This window comes from Lactuca saligna, chromosome 7, assembly GCF_052625555.1.
Source record: "Lactuca saligna cultivar CGN05327 chromosome 7, ASM5262555v1, whole genome shotgun sequence".
Taxonomy (NCBI): domain Eukaryota; kingdom Viridiplantae; phylum Streptophyta; class Magnoliopsida; order Asterales; family Asteraceae; genus Lactuca; species Lactuca saligna.
The window spans coordinates 46,379,376-46,397,534 of record NC_136423.1 but is presented as its reverse complement, the minus strand read 5'-3'; the positions used below and the strand labels follow the sequence as shown (position 1 = coordinate 46,397,534).

Genomic DNA, 18,159 nt, shown 5'->3' with positions numbered 1-18,159 from the left:
GAGGATGATCCAGACACTAGAGGACATGCTTAGAGCGTGTGTGTTGGATTTTAGAGGGAGCTAGGACACATACCTCATATTGACAGAATTTTCATACAACAATAGTTACCATGCTAGTATTGACCGACCATCATTCGAGATGTTGTATGGTCGGAGGTGTAGGAACCTATTGTGTTGGGATGAGGTTGGGAACTAGGTCATGGGGAGCACTGAGGTAGTGATCAAGACTATCGGGTTGATTCAGCAGGTGTGCGACCGGTTGCGGTTTGCGTAGAGCCGTCAGAAAAGTTATGCTTGTTAGGTTATGAGCATTCTAACACTCCTAAGTGTACATGCTGTAACGTCATAAAATTTCCAACCAAAAATTTTCGTTTTTACAACCATCAAATCATGAGTAAAAGGTTTAATTTCCAAAGTAACAATGTAGTCACAACCGATTACATAACAAAAGATAAAATAGTTTTCCCCGAGTGTGTGTACGGTCATGCTGGCGCCTTCCCACGGTCCTCACTCGTACCTGAAACACATAATACAACAACTGTAAGCATAAAGCTTAGTGAGTTCCCAAAATACAACATACGCACATACGCCTTTCCAGGCCTTGACCTTCCCGTCCATGTGTCTCAGGGGACTTTCGTCCCGACTGGGTAAACCTTCCGGTCCTACCCACGTCAACCCTTATAGTCCATATGACTACGCCTTTTGGCCCATATCAAATATATCATACAGGACACATATAGCAAATAACTTAACACACATAAGACATATATTTCATATCATATTCGACCTTCCGGTCACACAGTCAAAACCCTTCCGGGTACAGTATAGTGAGAAGACTCACCTCGTATGCCTCGCTAAGTCGCTAATCGCGAATCCTGGAATCACTCGGGCTCGAACCCTCGAGTTGCAATCCTCCTATGATATTATAAATCTATAATTATTACTTGTACCACTAAGGTGGACCATCCATATCAAGTCAACACAGGTTGACTTGGTCAGCAGTCTTTAGACAATTTGGACCAGACTCGGCGAGTGCACAATGGCGACTCGGCGAGTCTACGCGTTTTTACCAACTCTCAAGAATTTTCCCTTTGACTCGTCGAGTACTCCCCCGACTCGACGAGTTCCACCTGGGCCTGAATCACAGGGCCACCGCGACTCAACTCGCCGAGTCGAAGGTCAACTCGGCGAGTCCCAACCTGACTCGGTCCACCTGTCAACACCTTTCCAACTCTCTGCGACTCACTGAGTCGCCCACAACTCGGCCCGGACTACACACAGGATGGTCTCAAGGATAATCTTCAAGCGACTCGTCGAGTCTGTTCTTCAGACTCGGCGAGTCCATGCCATGCACCAGCTAAAACTGGCTTTTGCGGTCAGATCCGTTCCATATATACATAGATCTGGCCTTCCCAAGCTTATTTGTCACGTAAAGTCTCAGTCTTGGTTGCCATGCAATGCATACAAGGCTCATTTTGAAGAAACAACCACTTATTTGGCAAGTTTAGCTTCTAACTCAAAAGAATGGACATAAAGCTTGACATGAGGGGTCTCCTGGACCTGCTTAAGTCCAGATCTAGGTTCCATGTCTCCATGGGACCTCTCATACTTCTTATTCAAGCCAAGAAATGCAAGGAGAGACCCTAGATTTGTCCCATCAACACAAAACACGAAGATTGGCTCAGAAAATTACCTCAAGAAGACCCCCTTGATGAAATAGCAACAGATCTAAGCTCCCCAACACCTCAAGCTTGCTCCTCTCCCTCCTTTCCTTGCAATATCACACAAAATGATGAACAAAAGGCCTTCAAGCACACTCACAAGGGCTTACAGACGTATGGAGGCTCTTAGGGTTCAAGGTGGCCGCATATGAGGGCCATAAGGTCCTTTAAATAGGGCTTAGGTCCGGGAAATTAGGGTTTCATCAAACAGCGCGGACTCGCCGAGTCCGGATGCGAACCCCCGCTCAAACACGCGACCCGACTCGGCGAGTTCGACTTCCAACTCGCCGAGTCCCCTCACAGAATGATAAAATATGTGAAATGGAGATACCTGGGGATTCGGGCTGTTACACATGCAACCCTAAATACCTTGGATCTATGTTTTCTCTATTATACATGCAAATATGAACATCCAAGGTATTATCCTAATCTAGCATACAAAACTATCAATATAACAAGATAGAATGCATACCTCTTTGATGTAGAATGTCTTCATGAAGCTTGAGTGCCTAGTGCCCCAAGTGTGACACCTCAAATGGTTCACACAACACCAAATATACTTGGAATAACTTGAGAGAATTCTACACTTCATGAAAATCGGCTAGCCCTTTTCTTAGTCTCTCTAGTGGCCGATTTTGGTCAAGAATAAGATCTATATATAGTGTTACAATTAGGGTAAACTCTAATTGTCATGACTTTCCATTTCCTTGGATCCATGGGTTCAAATACACCATGGAGCATCCATGGACCATCCTATGGGTTTTAGCCCAACTTGATTATCCATGGAGCATTAGCCCACTATACAAGTATAGATGATTTACACAATCAACCCATATATTTAATTAGTCTTCTTTTGATCACTTAATTAATCCTAGATTAATTCTTGATCAATACTAATTAAATAATCTCATTATTCTTATTATTAATATACTAGAACTTATAATATATTAATAACCATAAGTGTCTTATTTCTCTCATTATAGTCTATCCAAGTGCATGATGCCATGCAACCCAAATGGACCATGCCGGGTCGGGTCAAGTCTTACCAATTATAGTTATGGACTTAGACAATAATCCAACAGTCTCCCACTTGGATAAGTCTAAAACTAATATTGTGTATGACTTCAGGAACCGACTGGCAATCGTAGCTCTCAAAAGCTTCTGTCGAACTCTTGACCTTGTAGATGAACTTTGACCTTTGTCAATGACTTGTCCATTAGATAAGGGATCATATATTCCTCCATTCTAGATATCATATGGACTGAGACATGGATTATAATCATTCTCTCTGTCCATTTGTTGTTTCCCGATTTCCGATTTATGACGACTGACTAATTGAACAAATCAAATCAGTCCTGGCCCGGCCGAGCACTTCCATTTGTCATCATCAAATCATCGAGGGGCCCACAAATATCGCTTTTATCCCGAAGGTAAAAGGAATGGATAAACTTCGATGCATATGGCTTGTTCTACTACTTGTTGAATCATACACAAAGACACGTTTTATAGCACCGAGTTACCAAATGCGTTTTCATGCAATCAATGTACAACCAACTCAAAGTAACAACTCATATCTCTAGGTTTGAAGAATATAAGATATTATCGTCTCATGATCACTCGTGATAAAATCCATGAAGTGATTCCAATGAGCGCGGGTTGAATCCAATACTCAGAACTTATGAGCACTCATGAGTGTTGTAGCCCTTTTTCCAACACCTTAGACCTGTACAAGCCAACCCATGATAGTCTTAATTCATATCTACTTCCAACATATGACCGACTGTGGATGGTTTGAATAACTTAGTCATTCCGGAAGAATAACCTAGTTTATTCGGGAAGTCAAAACATGCAAAGTGAAACACAATAATAATTGAATCCAATATGGTATCAAAACCTATGAACATAAATAAAACACCTTTTATTTATCACCATATGATTACACATTATTCATTGTGTACTGTTTCAGCTATCAACTTTATTCTTGAATCTAAAACAATAGTTGTCCCATGCTCCAAGCATGTACACTATGTTTTCTAAGCACTAGTCATGCTATGCACGAAGTATGCATACTATGTTTGTCTATGATCTTTACTTTGTGAACTAGATCAATTGAACATAACTTCAATGATTCTCTTTTCACACTCCCAAATCCTTACTGCAAATGCAAGAATTCCAAATTCATGTCATTTACTAAAATCTGTTAGATTCTGAACTTATATGCATTGATCCTCTTGTAACGATTATGCACAAATTCACAAAGACTTGGTAACAATCATTACAGAGTATTCCAAAGGAGATCAACTCCTTGGAAACATCCTTCTTGCATTAAGTTTCCTTAATCTTACACATATTGAAATTTCTGACTTTGAAACATTTCCATATTCATTTTGACTATCACTTCTGAACAAGAGTTGCCTCCTTACAGATTATGTCAATATGGTCCTTCCAGAATTATCACTATACTTCCAACTGTCCTTGAGCAACCAATCTTTGGTAAACCTTAGATTGTCCTTGACAATTGTTTAATCCTTTTAGTCATATCCAGTTCTAAACCTTTTCCCTTCTTAATGCCCCAAGCATTTGGAAACTTTTAGAAATGATGAATATAGCACATGTAATCGATCCTATATCCGAAGCATATGGGACACGATTCATGATGTCTCACATAAAGACTAAACCAGTCTGTTGCTATAACATTTCCATTTCTATTTGCCAAGTTCTCATAATTCAGATTATGAAAAGGGATGCCGTAATCATAATCGAATTTAAGAACGCAAATAATGGACCCATATACAAAATTTCCTTATGTTGAGACATTCCAACATGAAATTCATATATATTTCCTTGACTAAATGATTAAAACCTCACGATCTAAGCTTATAGATTTGAGATGAAGTATAATTTCCTCTCCCTTAATTATAGCAAAACAACTTTTTCCCAATTGAAACCTTTTGTTTTATATAATTAACATTGCTAGCTTGCAATACTTATCATAATTATCATGCTCCCACTAACATTATGATTATTAGCATAACACTTATGCTCCCACTAGCTTTGACATGTACTCATAAATCAGCTGACTTTCTTACTAAAGTTTAGATTTCTGATACTAGATTGTTTTGATAAAACTTTATCAAAAACATACACCTTCCCTTGGATAGCACACTTGTATGTCTAAACAATTATGAAGAGGGATGCCGTAATCATAATGGTTAGACCTTTTTTTCCACTTCTCACAAGTCCAGGTTAGTCATAATGGTAAACCACACACGCTCCACTAACGACTTTGAGAATGCAAATATCACAATTGCTATGTAGCTAAAATCTACTTAGTGAAAGTGTTTCCTCACCATCATTTTCATGAATTGGAGAGAAACCTTATGACACTTAGATTTAATGGTGTATGTGTTCTTGTCCATGTGAATTGTCAAAACCATAGTCACAAGACAAGGATAATGACAAATCCAAACTCATATGGACTGAACTCAATCATAACTTCTTGCCACCTGACAGCTCAAGGGCCTGCCATTGCTTCCAAGTTGTTGTGCAACACATTGAGAACTCTAAGAACTCATATGCAAAACCAACTTTAATTGGAATGGGCACAGAATATATCAACATGATAGGTTATAAACCTCAAGTCGTGTGCTAGTGAAGAACTTCAGGTTCTATTCTTGATTTGTTCTTGAGACTTTCAAGACCTTTAAGACTCCCACTTTCCTCTTGACCTATAAGACTCCATTGTCAAACATCCAAGAGATAGTGCGGATTCTAATCAAGACAAACACTTCACACAATTGGCCTTAGTTGGTCTTTGTTTTATCCAAAACATCACAACTTACCAATGTCAAATGTACAAGAGTAGGAAACTTTTACTCTTACATTTGATAAGTGTTTTTAAACCTTCTTTAAGACATGTCACTCAAATTACAATCTTGGAGTATGACTCTAAGACTTGTATTGGAACGAAGTATGACTCATTTTCTTGATTTAACCACTTCAACAATTCAAGTTCCTCTTCTTAGTCATAAGAATGCACTAAGATTTTCCTTAGAGAACTAATTTTGATATGGTTTCTTAATCATTAAGATGATCACAAGGCTGATACTAAAGTACTCTCCCATCTTTTCAGATTTGAGAAACTTTTATCCTTCTGCCTAATTTGATTCTTCTTATTCGCTCTACCATACGTTGGAACCTCTTTCCAATGTCTCAGAGTTACACTTAAGCTTGTAAGTATAATCATATTTACTGAGCTTTAGTAAACTATGACGAATAGTCTTATCAATCTTTTTGTGGTGGACTTAATCAGTGCACATGACTATGTACTCGATCATGCCGGGTTGGGTCAAGTCTTACCAATTATAGTTATGGACTTAGATATTAATCCAACAATGTTGATCGGCAAAGATCGAATCTTCAGTTCCAGGTGGGGGACTTTGTGTTACTGAAGGTGTCGCCCTGGAAGGGGGTTATCAGGTTTCAGAAGAGGGGCAAGCTAGGACCTCGATACATAGGCCCGTTCGGGATTGCAACCCGGGTGGACAAGGTAGCATATCTCTTGGACCTGTCGAATGAGCTTAGCCAGATTCACAACAAATTCTATGTGTCACAGCTTGGGAAGTGTGTCACTGATGAGTCCACATTCGTTTCGTTGGACGACATCCACGTGGATGAGAGCTTGAACTACATTGAGAGGCATGTTACCATCTTATATAGGAAGACTATGGTCCTCCAGGAACAAGGAAGTGAAGTTGGTAAAAGTGCAATGGCAGCACCGCAGGGGCTCCGAGTGGACCTGGGCACCGGAGGACGAGATGCGAGATCACTCCCGGATTTTTTTGGATCAGCAGACTTCGAGGACGAAGTCTAGTTCAAGTGGGGGAGAGTTGTAACACCTATCCTAGGTATTACTTAATTTATTTAAAATCTAGGGTGTTGATGTGTGTGGACTTCACGAGTTGGGAGTCCAACTCGTCGAGTAGAAGGCATTTCAAGGACGCGGGATCTACACTCTACTCGATGAGTCGGAAGGCCGACTCAGCGAGTAGGCGCTGTAATGATAAAACCCTAATTTTAGGGTTTTCCCCCTATATAATCTCCTTAAGGGCCTTGAGGTTGACCTCCCATCAGCCTCCAAACCCTAAGAACGTTTTTGCTAACCTTATTCCCATTCTCTTCCATTTTGTGGGCTAGTGTGGTTTTGAAGCTTAAGAAAAAGGAGATAGTGTGAAGATCCAGCAAACCAAGCACCCATCCTTGAGCTTGACCTTTTTGTGGACTGCTGTAAGTCTTCAAGACTCAAATTTTATCACAGATTATGGCTATATCTTGAGAATACTCTTCATTTCCTACCCTTTTTGTTGATTGAATGCATGGGGTTCATAAAGTTTGCAACTTTATGAATCTCCAGGGCAAAATGGTCCCAAGGTGGGCTAGATCTGGCCTTTGGTCGAGTAAGGACACCATGCAAGGGTTTTAGGGCATATTTCCCTATTTTTGGCCATTTTAACCTAGGGACATGCATTGGACATGCATGTACATAAAGCCTCCACCTTTGGAACGTTTTGAGGACTAGAAAACCTTTTTGGAAAGGAGGGATTTCAGATCCCTAGAGCTTTGGACCATATGGAAAAGCTTTGGAACTTTCCAAACTTTACTAAGGATCTTAGAGAAATTAGAACGGTTATAGAAGACAAAGTTGGAAACTTTATGCTTCTAGGCACCTTAGGGCTTCAGATCTAAGCCCTGGAATCCTTGTATTCGATGTATAATCACAACAAGCAAACAGGAAGGGGGACTCGGCGAGTTCCCCTAGCAATTCGACGAGTCGGGTTGGGTTTCCCGGTTTTCTGTATATCAAGCGAACTCGGTGAGTTGATGAAACAACTCGACGAGTTGGATAGGGTTCGATCAAGTCTTTTGAACTTGGAAGGAACTTGACGAGTCGCTAGATGCACTCGAAGAGTTGGAGTCAACATGGATTGTTGACTTTGACTGATTACATTGGTTTTGACCACGATTGACTTTGGAAGTAATTTTGGGTTTATGAAAAGTCTATCTTATAATGCTTACATGCAGTTGAGTTGGAGCAACACCTGGGACATATTTAGTTCTAGCATTGTCAGTTCAACATTCGAGAGAGGTGAGTCTTCTCACCATACTAATGGGTCAAAGGCACCAAGACCGACCTATTTTATGATATGTGGTACACTAGCGGTAGTATAGATATATGGTATGATAGTTAGCTTTGTGCTAAGTTGTATGTTAGTGGTTATGTGATTCTTGCATGAAAGACCATGGGGGAGCTCATGACACTTGGATGTAAGACCATGTGGTGGAACCCATGGTTGTCCGACAAGGAAGGACCATGGGAGGAGCCCATGGCACTTAGGTATAAGACCATGTGGGGGAGCCTATGACATCTTTATGGTAGAGATAGATTTTACAGCTAATGTTATAAAGTGGAGATAGCTTTATGGAATAAGATATGTTATGTGGTAGAGATAGCTTTCATAGCTAATATGATATGTGATATGTGGCTTGTGCATGGGGGGTATGCTCTGGGGGACTCACTAAGCATTAACTTACTATTTGTAGATTTGTTTCGGGTACTTTTGAGCCCAAGGGCAATGGTAAGGCATGATGGCGCAGCGTACACTCTCTCACCGATATTTTGTGGGACAATCTCATAGTTTTAAATAAAGATGTAATGAATGTGGATTTGAAAACAATTATGTTGGGATTTCATGATTTATGGAAATGTGTTTGATTAATTAAAAATGAAAAATTTCTTTTGAAAATTTGGGTTGTTACACCAAGGAATTGACATCCTCTGGATGTGCTCTTTTGATCGAGTTTGCATCCAGAATGATCAGAATCTGTTAAAGATTGAAGACCGAAGTCATTTACAATTGGATACCATAAACCCAAGGATTTTGTTCCTCAAAGATATCGAAGGATCTATTTCACAACAGTGAGATGTGAAACCTTCATCTTGGCCTGGTATCGGGCACATTAGCAAGTGGAGAACATGATGCCAGGTCTACTTGCGGTAAGATACTGGAGCGATCCAATCATACCTCGATAAGTCTTCTGACCTACTAATTCACTAGAAGGATCAACATACATTTTTGCTCTGAAGGACATAGGAACTTTAGATGACCACAATTATCCATAGAGTACTTCTTGAGAAGTTCATAATTGTATTTAGTTGGATGGATAAATGTACCTCGGAGAGATTGCTTTATCTGCCGACCTAAAAAGAAATTCATTTCATGACTGAAGCTTATTTGAAAATTACTTACCATAAGTCTTCAGAAGTCGGCAACCATGGATTCATCTTGTGAACCGAATATAATATCATCAAAATATATTTGCACAAGCATTAGATGCTTCTGATTTGACCTTCTGAATAACATTGGATCAACAATTCCTCTAATGAACTTGTATTCTTCCAACAACTTATTCAAAGTTTTGTACCAACTGTTTAAGGCCATATACTGCTTTTATGATCGTGTAACAATGATTTGGAAGATTGAGGTTTTCAAAACCTGGTGGCTTTTAGAGATAGACTTCTTCTTTAATTCTCCATTGAGAAAAACACTTTTGACGTCCATTTGATGAAATCTGATGTTCTTGTGAGTTGTGTAGGCTAGAAAGATTTGAATGGATTCCAATCTTGCGACAAGAGCATATGCTTCATAAAAATCTATTCCTTCTTGTTGACTGTAGCCTTTAGCATTTAATATGGTTTTGTTCCGAATAACAATTCCAACTTCATCAACTTTGTTTTGAAATACCCAACGAGATCAAACAATTTTTTGATGTTTATGGGGGAGGGACAAGTATCCAGACCTTATTTCTTTCAAAATCAACCGGTTCTTCTTGCATGGTCGTAATCAAATCAAAATGATCTAGCGCACCAGGAATCTTCTTAGGCTAAATTAGTGAGATAAATCTGGCATAGTGACACTTATCTTGATTAGATTTTGCTAATCCAGTTTGAATACCAGCATTGGGATTGCCAATGACTTGGTTAGGTGGGTGATCCTTAGTCCAAATATGGAGACGAGGGGTGATGTAATATGTTGTAGCAGCTGATGTGATGTCATGAGTTGAATGGTGTGTATTATTCTGAACAACCAACTGAAGCTCCCCCTAGACAACTGAATCAACCGAAGGAGTGTTTTCTGAAGGTGTTTCCGCACCGAACAATTGTTCAATAGTTGGAATTGGAGATTGGGTGTCATAGTTGGTAACACTGGAAGGAATGGTATATGCTAGAATCGTTGCGGGACCAGAAACATGACTAGCAACAAAAGGCAATTACTTCCCCTCAATTGGTGAAGAAGGTTCTATAGCGACATTCTCCGCTCAACCTGAGAAACAATAGTTTTGCTGGTTGAAGCTTCTGATAGAAGGGCCCCATAAGAATTTGTGGAGGCCTGAACTTTGGTTAGACGAATGAAATCATCATCTAGAGCAACTTCGGATGGTCCAAAAAAAATCAAAGTCAATGTTGGTGATAACTTGTTGAACTTGTGTGTTCGAATTAGGTGGGACACTTTCCAAAATATGGGAAGTAACATGAGTTTGAGAAGTGTTGTGGAAAAATAAGTCGCCAATGTGACATCAAAGCTTTCTTCAATGAGACGTGTTCTTCTGTTCAGAACCATGTAGGCAACTCATCTAGTGGAATATCCCAAAAAATGGCTTCATCACATTTTGGCTAGAATTTGCTGAGATGATCTCTATTGTTTTTGATAAAGCACATGCAACAAAAAATGTGAAAGAATTTAGCATTACGTTTCTTACAATTTAGAACCTTATATGGAGTTCATTTGAGTCGTTTGTTGACTATGCTTCGGTTCTGAACAAAGCAAACAATGGCTACGGCATCAGACCAGAAGTGTAATCGAAGATTTTTGTGACATCCCCATTTTCTCGGCCAGAAAAGACCGATTTTGTTTATGCTTTATAAAAATCAGAGTACCTCTTTTAATATAAATGTTGCGGAATTTGTTCCCAGTAAAACATGATAAATACGTTATCAAGGCATTTCTAAAGAAAAGTGTTTTTATTCATTTTAAAACATATGGGATGTCATCGCCAATACAACAACATAAGTATAAACAGAACTTACATTCACTATCACTAGTGATTTATATCTCCTTAATCTCTCAGTGTAATGTGACTTCATATCAACACATGTGATATAAATAAAATGAGTGGGTCAGGTTGGAAAACCTGATGAGTACATAGGGTTTTCAACCCACAATAATATAATTATTATGTTTAATCATTAAATAGTTAACCCAATTACCAATCCCCATTATCGTCTTCACTCTTAAGGATCTACCCTAAGATTCAACTATTTCTCATTCATTCATTCCTAAGGATTGTCTTAAGGAATAGGTACGAAGTCCATCGTTGTCAATGACACAGCTGTCAAGCACAATTGCTAGTTCTATCACTTAGGTGCAACTGCCAGAATTATGACATTTTATATGAGGCGCAGCTGCTAGTATTATCCTTCGAGCATAGTTGCTAGGGTTATCTCGTTTATTGACAACATTGTTTTCGAGAGTCCACTCGCATTACATGTCAATGGGTTTTTAGAGTACACCGGTGAACACATCGTTCACAACACCTACAAGTTGCGAGCCTGGTAGTGTTCCACTGGACTGTCTAGAATAGTCTGTGGTTGTTATCCATATTCTGCTAGATGATGGGGCCAGCATTTGGGAACAAGGCTTTTCACATCGTTCACCTTTCACCTTTACCTCATGGTCTATATCACCTCTCAACTCATCACCCAACTCATATTTCATCTACTCATGTTTTACCCAACATATTATGTAGATATAAATACATATACAATTTAAATCATATAAAACTTGTATAAAATCGTTCATCCAGCATAGATAGCAATTATACAGATAATATGCACACATAGCACGTAGTTTATATAAAATACTTCATATCTATGTGTAAGATAAAAGATACCATGCACTCACTTGATAAGGTGGTGACTCGGTACTCGGACAACACTTCGTTACTCTTAACACAATTTTCCTCATGCAAAACCTAGTATCGTTACCACTAGAGTTTAGTCTAATATTCACCGAGACTAATTAATAGTCTAGCTATTATTACTATTATATAAGCATTAAACAATACTTATATAACCCATAATAATAGCCCAAGTACTTATTATAAGTTCCCAATAACATTACTATATTAGAACATAAGCTATACTAAAGATAGGTTAGACGTAACTTACTTACAACGAGTTTTCTCGAAAACCGGGCTTCGCTGGAGCAGTATTCCCGAACCGAAAGAGTCTTTTTTCTTGGGGCTTCCTTCGGGTTCTAGGGGGTTTACCTTAGACTTTAGGAGGCATAAGGGGAGCTAGAGAGAAGTTTTAGAGAGAGAAAGTAGAATAGGATGGTGTGAGGAATTGGTTTCACCGACACCTCTATTTATAGGGGGCTGGAGGCCATTCACGTCGTGAAACATAAATTCATGTCGTGACCCGCTGGAGACAGCCAGGCACAGCCTGGTGCTGACACATGGCATCGCACACAGGGTGGAAATCAGCCGATTTTCAAAAATTTATAATTTTCGCATACGAGCTCCATTTTCGAAGTTATTTTTTCCACGCGTAGGTAAAAACAACATCTACAACTTTCATTTTCAACTCCGTCGGCTAATTCTCGACCGATCTTAAATTTAACAGTAAGAGGAGATTAGACTGTTAAATGACCGCTAAGAATTCGCAACTCCTTCATACAGACTTTGTTTTCGTCTGTCTTTTTATAGTTGAGTTCCTATTAATGAGATCTTCACTCTCATTTAGGTTGCGTAAGCCAAAAACCGCTCGAACTAAAATTCGAGTTTCGGGTTGTGCACTGCTATGCCAAATCTTAAAAAATTCATAACTTCCTTATACGAAGTCAGATTTGGGTGTTCTTTTTTTGTATGTTATCGATTCAATGTATACTACAACTTTTGTTTATATTTCTAAGGCTAAAAAGTACTCCGTCGTAAATTCACTATTTACGTCTCCAGGTGCCGTGTCAGTTTTGTCGCGAAACTTCGACGAGCCATAACTCCTTCGTTATAACTCGGATTTTGACATTCTTTATATGTACGGAACCCTTGAGACATATTTTACAACTTGGTTAAGATTATTTATTATAAATAGTCTTTTGTCAAAAAGTCATTTTCGACCCATATTATCTCTAAATTGACTAGCCCGGATCTACGGGCGTTACAATTTTCAGAGTTGAGCATTGATCTGGATGATTCGACAAGGGTTTTGTTTCTTCTTTCAACAACATAATTCTGTTGAGGAGTGTAAAGAGCTGGGAAATTATAGTCAACGCCTTTGTCCACAAGGAACATGTTAAGAGTAACATTGGTGAATTTAGTGCCATTATAACTACGGATGCTTCGAACATGATTCTTCATCCGAACTTCAATTCCTTTGATGAAGTTGATCAATTCTTGAGCAGTTTCAGATTTTTGATGAAGAAAGAAGACCCATGCGAATCGAGTGTGATAATCGACGATTACTAGAATGTATTTCTTCTGAGACATACTTCGAATTACGGAGGGACCACATAGATCGATGTGTAGCAACCGTAGAGGATCTTTGATGATAGAATCAAGAATCATAGGATAATGTTTTCTACTGATCTTTCCACATTCACAAGCAACACATAGAGTGTTGCTATTAGACTTCATTAGTGGCATGCCTTACACATGTTCACCAGTCACAAGATTGTTGATATATCTGAAGTTGAGATGAGCGAGACATCAGTGCCACAGTCAACTTTTGTCTGAAGTAGCTTTGATAAGAAAACATAGTTGTGGTTTTCCTATAATAAGCTCAATAGCCTGAGCGTACATATTTCCATTTCTCCTCGAAGCGATGAAGCACTTAGAGCGATCTTGTGACATGACGTAGATGTACTTATCATCGAATTCAACCCGAAATTTAGCGTTGGTAAGCATTGCAACACTGATGAGGTTGTGTTTTAAGATTTGTAACATATGCAACCTTCTAGACTGTGAATGTACCATTTGTAAGTACACCATGACCCTTGATGATGTCATTTGAATTGTTTCCATATGTAACATACTTAATTTTGGTTGTTGGTAGGAAGTCTTGTAGAAATTCCAATCATGTGCAAGGAATAAACACTATCAATAAACCAATTTGTGTCTCGCTTGTCGAGGCATGTTTCCTACAAAAGATTAAGCATTTAGTTTTGGCATCCAGGATTTCTTAGGGCCGGAGGATTTGTTGACGGATGAAATAAGAACGAAAGTAGATAAACGTTCTTTATGACTGCGATGAGGTCTAGAAAAGACCACTGATATTTTTCAAGTTTGATAAGAAAAACTAAATCCATAACTAAACTACGTTGAAATGGTCATTTAGCCAGCAATTTTATCCAGCATTAATAAAATGATTAAAACCACATTAGGTAAAAAAACAATGAAAAAAAATCATTTTTCGGCCATTACAAAAAAAAAAAAAATAAAAATAAAAAAAATTACATGTAGCAATTTAAAACTTACTCAATATTTAATATTTTTTTCTTACATTAAAAGTTATTTAATATTATGAAATACCTTATATTTTAAACTTTTTTTTTCAACTAACATCAATTTTTTTATTAAATAATTGTATTGTTTTCATTTATTCTGATTTTGTAATTTTAGCATATTTACCAGTAATTTTTCAGTTTTAAACAAATAATTCCATAACAAACCTTCAATTTTTTGTCAGATTTTTCTCAAATGTGAAGGTTTCTTTTTTTGGCTTTTCTGAAAAAATTTAATTATTTTTTGAAAAAAATATTTAAAATCAAAAGATAGACCGGTAAATATGTCAAATTGTTCAAAAGTGTTGCGTTTTTCTGTTGTAATCTTTCGTCACCGGATATCAGAAACCTATCGCATCATTGCGTACATATTTTCATTCGACGAATTAATCCCCCCCCTAAATCGGTATGTCGTTGGAGATCAAGGTCGAAGACAATACAGATAATGCTGCTGCCGGAAATGCCAACGAAGTGGCCGGAGGAGGCGGGGGAGTGCAGAAGAAAAGCTTGAAGAATGACATTTATACTGCGGCAGCGTATGGTCATTTGGATAAGCTTCGAAATTTGGTCGAGACAGAAGGTTGCTCCACTCACAACCCTGATGATCTCGGATATCGCGCTTTGCAGTGGGCCACCCTTAACAGTCGTGTCCCCACTGCTCGATACCTCCTCGAGGTTTTCCCTCTTTTCCTCTGCGCACGAAGATGTATTACGTATACAAATTATGTAGTATAGACACTCGGATTTTATCTCAGCTATGATTTTGCCATTATGTTATGCTGTAGGATCAGTAAAAGAAGCTATATTATCAGTTGCATACATTATATCAATTACCAATTGTTGTTAATAGTGGCGAATGTCCAATGGATTGATTATTATCAGTCGCTTACATAATAAGCCCTTGTCTTTTGGATGCTATGTCAATTGCTTCTCCTTCATTCTATTTGTTTATCATGGTATTCTTTTTCTTCTTTCTGTTGGTTATGTGGTAGTAGCTTCATTTGGATGAAACTTGCAGCGTGGTGCAGATGTAAATGCAGTGGATCTTAATGGTCAAACAGCATTGCATTGGAGTGCTGCTGGGGGAACCATTATAGTTTATCTTCTAAAAAATTAATACATATATATATATATATATATATATATATATATATATATATATATATATATATATATATATATATATATATATATATATATATATATATATATTTTAAATTATAATCTTATTTGGTTTCTGTAGCAAAGATCCAGGTTACATTAAATCCAACAGAAATGATTCAAAAGATACAAGAGGTGATGTAAGTTGTTTATTAATGTTATAAATGCCTCATCTTTTTGTATAAAGATAATATATGTATTTATAAAAAGATGTTTTGTTTGTACTTTGTATTGAGTAGGAGCCTTTACTTAAGCTTGAGTTGCGGGACCCAGCGATCCTAGCTGGCAAATGGACTCGACTCCATTAATTACAATGTTGATGATTTTCAAGACAAATATATTTGGGTGATGTATATATTATATTCATACGATTTCTTGTATAACTCATACCGTTAAAATCAAAAGGGATATATTCATACTATTTTGCTATATCATATTATCCTTTGATTTTTAAACAAATTTTATTTTGTTAAAAAGTTTTAGATATTTAAAACTTATATGGTTAGTTATTGGAGTATTACATAAAAAAATAAAAAAAAACATCTCTGAATGTCGAATCATCAACAAATTTACATAAAGCAAACTCACGCAATTGTATTGTACCACAATCACTCCTTGAGGTACAACCAAGAATAGAGTCAACATGAATGTACACCATGATTACAAAACAAAATGTTTAAGAAAAGCTCGTTCTTTTTACTTCATATATTTTCCAAAAAAAAAAAAAAAGATACAGACAAAATATGATTATGCAACAAAAAAGAGGAAAATCATGAGAAATGCAATCAATACAAAAAATATTTTAATCATGAGCCACCGATTGGATGATATACTATTGAGGTACCTCATTAGTTGTCCTTGTGCCCCTTCTACATTTGCCAAAGTATCCTCCATGTTTTCATCAATCCTATCAACCACAAATAAATATTACTTTAGTTTTTTATACTATTACTAATACAAAAAATGTATTATTATTAATTTAGATAAAACTAACCTTATTGCAAGCTCCCCTTGTTGAGAAACCATGGTTGCCAATTGTGTAAAAATGCTCCCCAACTCATGAATAGTTGACTCAACATTATGAAGAGCCTCTGCTCTACTTTGCATGTAGCTATCTTGTAATGGAACCATTTGTTGTTGCTGCTGATTTTGTTGTTGTATTAATGGTTGAGATTCACTATCTCCATGCTTCCTGAAAACCAACATCATCACCATAATCAACACAAAAGAAATAACAACCTAATTTTCATTGCTATTATAGTAAGAAAAATATTTGAATGAAAGTATTTTGCTATTTCTTGAGTTTACCTTTGAAACAAAGGAGATGAAGTTGAAGACTCATTAGCCCATGGAGGAGGAGAATTTGATGGACTGGGACCCGCAGTTGATTTGTTGGATAAGGGACGTTGGCGAACAAATGGATTAGCAGTTTCTTTTGAAGTAGTTGCAGAAAATAACTGTCTTCTATTCTCATGAACCTTTAAGTTCTGCATCCATAAAGACCAAAAAAGTTTGATGTGTTGTATGAGGAAAGATGTTAGAGATAAGTATGGGTTTTAGTGAAGGCAAACCTCTGTGCGCATTGTAAGAACTTCTTTGAACTCCTTTGTGGCGCTCATCAAACGGTTCTTGAGATTGTCAACAACAGTGGTTGAATGGGTGGTTGTATCACTTGAAACATTTTCACTTTGGTTTTGGGAATTACAAACAAGCTGCAAATCCACCACAGCTGAATTAAGGGCAGTGATGTCCTGCTTTATGACAGCAGTCAGTTCTTGGATCTCCATTGTTGGATCATCAAAGACAGATGTCCTCTTTGCCACTAGAAGGATAGAAGTGAAATCATGTTAGTACTTAGCATTAAGTCCCTTGGGGAGCTCAATTTCCTTGAGCTTTCAAGGATCGCAGTTAAATGTATGCTCAGATCCACTTTAGTGTTTTACAATATTCGATTTCCTAAGAATTCTCACGAGTCGGTAATAGTTAACTAGTTATCCAATATTCTACGAAATCGTAATCAGAGTAACTCACGTTTTGCAAGCTTCGCTAGCTTCTGCGATGTGTGGTGAATGCCATACCCAATTTTGGAAGCCCTCTTGTTAAACTCGGATTGGAATGCGACTGTTGATCGAGATCCCTCAATCTTGGTGGAACCACCAGCACCACCTCCACCTCCACTGCTATTAATCCCTGCTACCGCATTTGATGGCGATATCGACTTTCTAAGCCTCTCCGATATGCTCGAAAACTCATGTGTACGATCTCTATAAGACGACGCTTGCGCCGATTTCAAATTCATCGTATGCACTATATATAAAAGGTGTCTCTTTTTGCAGGATTCAAGGAAAAGCCCAATTTATCCCCGAATCCCTAAACGAACAAATCGTTTTCAGGTGAATAAAATCAGAGCAATCAGTTGCTTAGACGAAAATTTTCGATGTGTGAATGTCTATGGAATATGATAATAACTGAAGATGGGTGATTTCAAAACCCTCGGGGATTATTGTGTCGGTTTGTAGGAGAGTTAAGGAGGTAATCGAAGTTGTAAGAAAACCTAGATCTGGGGGGATGAAAGACGAGGAAGATCGAGAGAGATACAGATTACAGCGTAGATGTTTTGCGGGGTTTTTTCGACCCGGGATATTACCTGTCCGAAAACC

At 37.9% G+C, this 18,159-nt stretch overlaps 1 protein-coding gene across 1 annotated transcript; it reads right to left on the bottom strand.

Moving 5' to 3' along the window:
* Positions 1 to 16,029: 16,029 nt before the first annotated feature.
* On the bottom strand, positions 16,030 to 18,159 carry LOC145006092 (syntaxin-32-like). Its single transcript, XM_078965189.1, has 5 exons — positions 17,531 to 18,159; positions 17,071 to 17,321; positions 16,808 to 16,986; positions 16,494 to 16,691; positions 16,030 to 16,406 (listed from the first exon to the last, which is right to left on the bottom strand). Exons 1-5 carry the CDS (start codon positions 17,796 to 17,798, stop codon positions 16,247 to 16,249), a joined length of 1,056 nt encoding a protein of 351 aa, XP_078821315.1. The 5' UTR covers positions 17,799 to 18,159; the 3' UTR covers positions 16,030 to 16,246.